General features: G+C 44.5%; 1 protein-coding gene across 1 annotated transcript in view; it reads left to right on the forward strand.

The window, feature by feature from the left end:
• Window positions 1-4,524, forward strand: part of CERS6 (ceramide synthase 6) — a 102,833-nt gene that overhangs the window by 2,644 nt on the left and 95,665 nt on the right. Inside the window, exon 2 of the mRNA XM_009996296.1 lies at window positions 10-255. Within this exon, the coding sequence (XP_009994598.1) occupies window positions 10-255 (246 nt within the window). The remainder of the gene's footprint in view (window positions 1-9; window positions 256-4,524) is intronic.

Consider the following 4,524-nt stretch of genomic DNA (forward strand, 5'->3'; position numbering starts at 1 on the left):
TTGAGGAAGGTCCCTCAAGGAGTGTGGCCCTCGCCGGTGGGAACGGGCCGGGGCGGGAAACTGTCCCAGCAGGAGAGTTTGCCCGTGTCCCCGCCGCACAGCCACTCTCTGGAGGATGAGCTGCAGCGAAGGCATCGCTGCTGGGAGGCCGCGGGACAGGACCCGGCCCGAGGGGACAGGACCCGGCCCGAGGCGCCGGGCCCGGCTGCGCCACAGGTGGGAAGGGCAGATGTGATGGTGAGCGGCGGCCTGGGGGTGAGGAGGTGCTCCGTGGCAGAGCTGAGTTCTGCCCGGTCCCTGTGTGTGTGAGCGGTGTGAACAGTTCGTGCCGCGCATCGGGAACGCTCCGAGTGCTGTCGGGGCGTGGGGTCTCAGTGAAGAAAAGCTCCAGATGCTGTTCATCACGGAAGCGAAGTCGCCGATCTTTGATACTGTTCAGTTAAAAAACATGTTTCATAAGCATGTAAATACTTACATATGTATGTTTAAATACAAGGTGTCAAAGTAGTGATTGATCAGCAGTGACTATTTTCTGGTTTTCCTGTCAAGTATTTAACAGAGACCACCTGTCACAGGGCGGCAGCTGAAGCGAAGTGGGTGCACGACTCTGTGCAGCCTGTCGAAGGTGGTTTTCCCTCCATCTGCAGAGAACAAAGCAGTGATTCCCTTTGTCAACACCTGTGTTTTTTTCAGTGCTGTCTTCCTAGGCAATGCCCTTCGGGTAGTCAAGGAAGAGAAAGGAAGCCCAATAGTTATCATATGCCAGCGAAAGTCAATAAAGATTATTTTAAAAATTATAAAATAGCTCTTCTGCCAAGTAGCACTGTGCACCTCAGCATTCCCTTGCTCTTGTTAGAATATGGCACGTGGGATGTTGGTTTGTGAAATATTTGGCTGGTTTTGTGACTTAGTTGTGAGGAACATGTATGTTTTGAGAAATAAACTGTGGTGGGCCATTGTTAACTTATGTGTTGCTTTACACATTTACAGAAAATGACAGCAAAACTTGTGGTCAGTCTGAAAATCTGATGTTATCAAAAGTTGATTTAAACGCTTACCTGAATTTGCAGTATAGTTACAATTTGAGTGCTGAGAATTATTTAGATCATGTCAAATCATTAGTGGTTTGGTTTTTTCCCCTTTGCAGTCTGTACAATGTGTACTTTCGGGTGCTGAAAGTGGGTATATTATGTTGTATGTTGTATCTCTTGCCATCTAAACTTCACAGCAAAGCCTGTTGAGTTGGAGGAACAGCTAGTCAGGGAGACAATTTCAGCCTAAACTTAGAATCACATTCTTTCTGCTGGTTCTGTCAGCTGTTGTTAGCCTTACAGAAGCTACTCTGATTATTTAGTAGTCTGTATCCACTCCTTCTGGCTATTTTTCTTCATTCAATTGAATTAATTTTTAGTTTTGCAATACACTGTATTTTAAGTGTTAGTTGCACAGATGAGAAAATCAGTATGTTTTCATAATTCTCTTATATTCGGTAAATGAGAGACCTCCCAAGATGTTTTATTAACAATTACTTAAGTATGTATTTTTTTCTTTCTAATTTCAAATCAATTGCAAAACTCTTCTGTGAGAGTAGGATCAGACCAGTTAGTGTGGGAGTAATCCACATGGCATGGTATAATTGTGGATTTTCATGTGGCGGATTTTATTAAAGCAGGTTGAGCAAACGTGACTGGACCTGCTCGCACTGATCAAAGCAGCCAGTCTAAAAATTGGCAGTTAATTGGGAAATACGTGTTCAGCTCCATTAAAACTGATTTCTAAAATGTCCGCTGCTAGAGACACCCATTTGGCTCCTGTGTGGATTCCTGTAACTGCACAGTTGGATCCAAATTGTCTGTGGCTCTTCTAGTTCCTCTTATTTCTGCCTCTGCTGCTGATTAACAGGCATTTGCTAAGAAATTGTTCTTGGAAAATGAACTTCTGGTTCGTTTCTCTTTCTACGTATCTGCAGACCAGTGTCTTAGTAGTCCATACAAAGTATTTAGTAGCATGTTGGGAAGTCTGTTCCCTTAACTTTGTTCTCTGTCAGCAAGGTAAGAGAGGAAGGGGATGCCTGAGCTGAACAGTGCTTCCTTAACCATATTTATGTTTATTTTTTCCCAAAAGTTGTTAAATATCTCATGCCTGCAGTAGTGTGACAATTAATTAGCATTTGAGGTTACTGTGCCTGTCTCAAGGTGGCTTTGGAGTTTTTACAACAAAGGTAAAATTACAGCATTAAAAGTATGTAGCTTTCATAAGTAACCTTATATAATCAGCAGTGTGCTTAAGTCTGTACTTGGCGCTGTATGAACAGTCAGATGGGTGTGATGTGTATCAACAGTTCCCTGGAGGTGTTAATGTAACAGCTTTATTCTCAGTGGTTTTCCCACAGCAGTGACTTCCTTCTCTCATTGGGCAAGACTCTGGGGATTCTGCAGGGATGGGCATCCAGGTCAAAGGAAAGGGAGTGAAATGTGTGGGTCTTTGATGACTTGAAAGAGGAGGAATCACTAATGTCTCGCTTTAATGTGAGCAAAGTTTCTGACAGTCAGATGGGCTGAGATCTGTCCTCTGTGAGTCAAAGTGTGATGGAGGTGGGAGAACTGGAGTATTTAACATAGCCAGTTATAATCTTAGATGGATTCATAATGCCAGTGAACCTGTAACACAAAGCTGTGGTTTCTATACAAAAAGCAGAGAGTAAAGTGTACTTTTTTTTTTTTCTTTCTTCTATGTAGTTAATGTCTTTCATAATTGGAAATTTTGCCATGGGTAAGCATTCATATTGCTGAGCAGCTGCGAAGCCCCATGTAACTGTTACTGATATAGCATAATCAAATTTTAACTCTCAAGGTAATTGTACAATTACTAAGAATGTCGAAGAGCTGTAAAGAAGCAAAACAGCCAGTAAGCCATGTTGTGTATTTTATAATATATAAGATACATGTGTATTTATATATTGACTAGTAATCCAAAGTACCTTCTGCATGGGGAGAAACACAATGCTAAGATTCTCCAGGCTAGCTTGTATGATGCAATATCTTTCACATTCACTAACCTAAACCTCATTTTCGTATTATTGGTGACCTTAATGTTTAGTCTGAAATGATGAAAAGCCTTCCTTGTGCTCATGCTAGGTCACACTAGGATTGTTAATGCAATATATCTAAATCACTTGCATTTTTTCACAGTGTAAGTGCAGTAAAAGCTTCATTTTCCTTGTCTTGGTTTCTTCTGTAGGGATGGGGGAGGATAACCTATAGCATTATATGGAAAAAAAAAATGTAGCTGACATAGTTACTTGGGTGCAAAAACCAGAAATTAGAGCCTAGAGGGTGTTCATTGACATAAAATCTTCAATTCCTAAGGCTGTTTGGGTGTTTGTGTGTGCAGTAGTATTTGTCTATTCTGTGTAACAAGCTAGGTGCTCTATTTTAACTCTAATGGGATGACCCAGAGGAAGAAGTGGCTCTTTTATTTATTCCATGTGATGTCATCACATCTACTCATTGCCTGATTGCTGTTCTCTGAGTTAAACTTGCTTTTGAGTTCTGCAAGCAGAAGTAGAGAAGGTCTTGATAGAAAATGTTCTTAAATCCTCAGTCTGGAATTGGGATCTCTTCACTCCCTATTTAGCTTGGTTGCTGACTGAATTCTGTTCTATACAACATTGTGTAGATACCTGAACTTCCACTGGGAGTGTCATTTACTACAACCCTGGGATCCTCATCCTTACTGAGTAGAGAGCGGAAGCAGAGGCCACTCTCAGGTAGTACTTTGCTACGATGTTTGGCACCTCATAGTCACACAGAACTTGAAACTATGAAAGCTGCTTTTTCACCAATACTGCCTGCTGTGGCAAATGGTACAAATGAGCGTAACTGCCCAGGTTTCATGTGCTAGCAGGGAATTGCTTATTTGGAAAGTGCAGAGTAAAGAGACCCTGATTACTCAAAAGCAGTTGCTGATCACAAAATGGAGTCATTTGAATAGAAGATCAGTGCCACATTGTGTGAAGGACCAGGTATTTCCTTACACGAACATGAAATGTCCTTTGAGTCAGCCGACAAAACTGACTTAAAACGGCGTCTCCACACGGCGCTGAACCCCCTCTGTGTGTATGGGGGGGGGAGCAGCTGCTGCAGGGGAGGAGCCGTGGCCGGAAGCAGGGGCAGGACTAGGTCCCGTCTGATTGGCTGAAAAGCCCGGAAATGCAAAACTGGCGCCGAAGAACCCCATGAGAGAGGCAGCACGACACGCCTCTCTCTCTCTCGCTCTCGCTCTCTCCTCGTGTGTTCGAGGCGGTCGTCTACACCCGCAGCCTGCCGCCGCCATTGTTCCTGCCGCGTGCTGCCGCCTGTCCCCGCTGCTGGGAGCTGAGCCGCCCGCTGCAGAGCCAGCCCGCTCGCTGCTGCCGCTTGCCTGCCCGCCGCCACTGCTGCCAAAAGTCCCAGCGCCGCTGAAACCGCCGCGTTTCCAGCGTCTGCACACCTACGGTCCCGGAGCCGCGCACCGACTGCCGCC

Source organism: Chaetura pelagica, unplaced genomic scaffold (assembly GCF_000747805.2).
Source record: "Chaetura pelagica isolate M959 unplaced genomic scaffold, ChaPel_1.0 scaffold3, whole genome shotgun sequence".
NCBI classification, from domain to species: Eukaryota; Metazoa; Chordata; class Aves; order Apodiformes; family Apodidae; genus Chaetura; species Chaetura pelagica.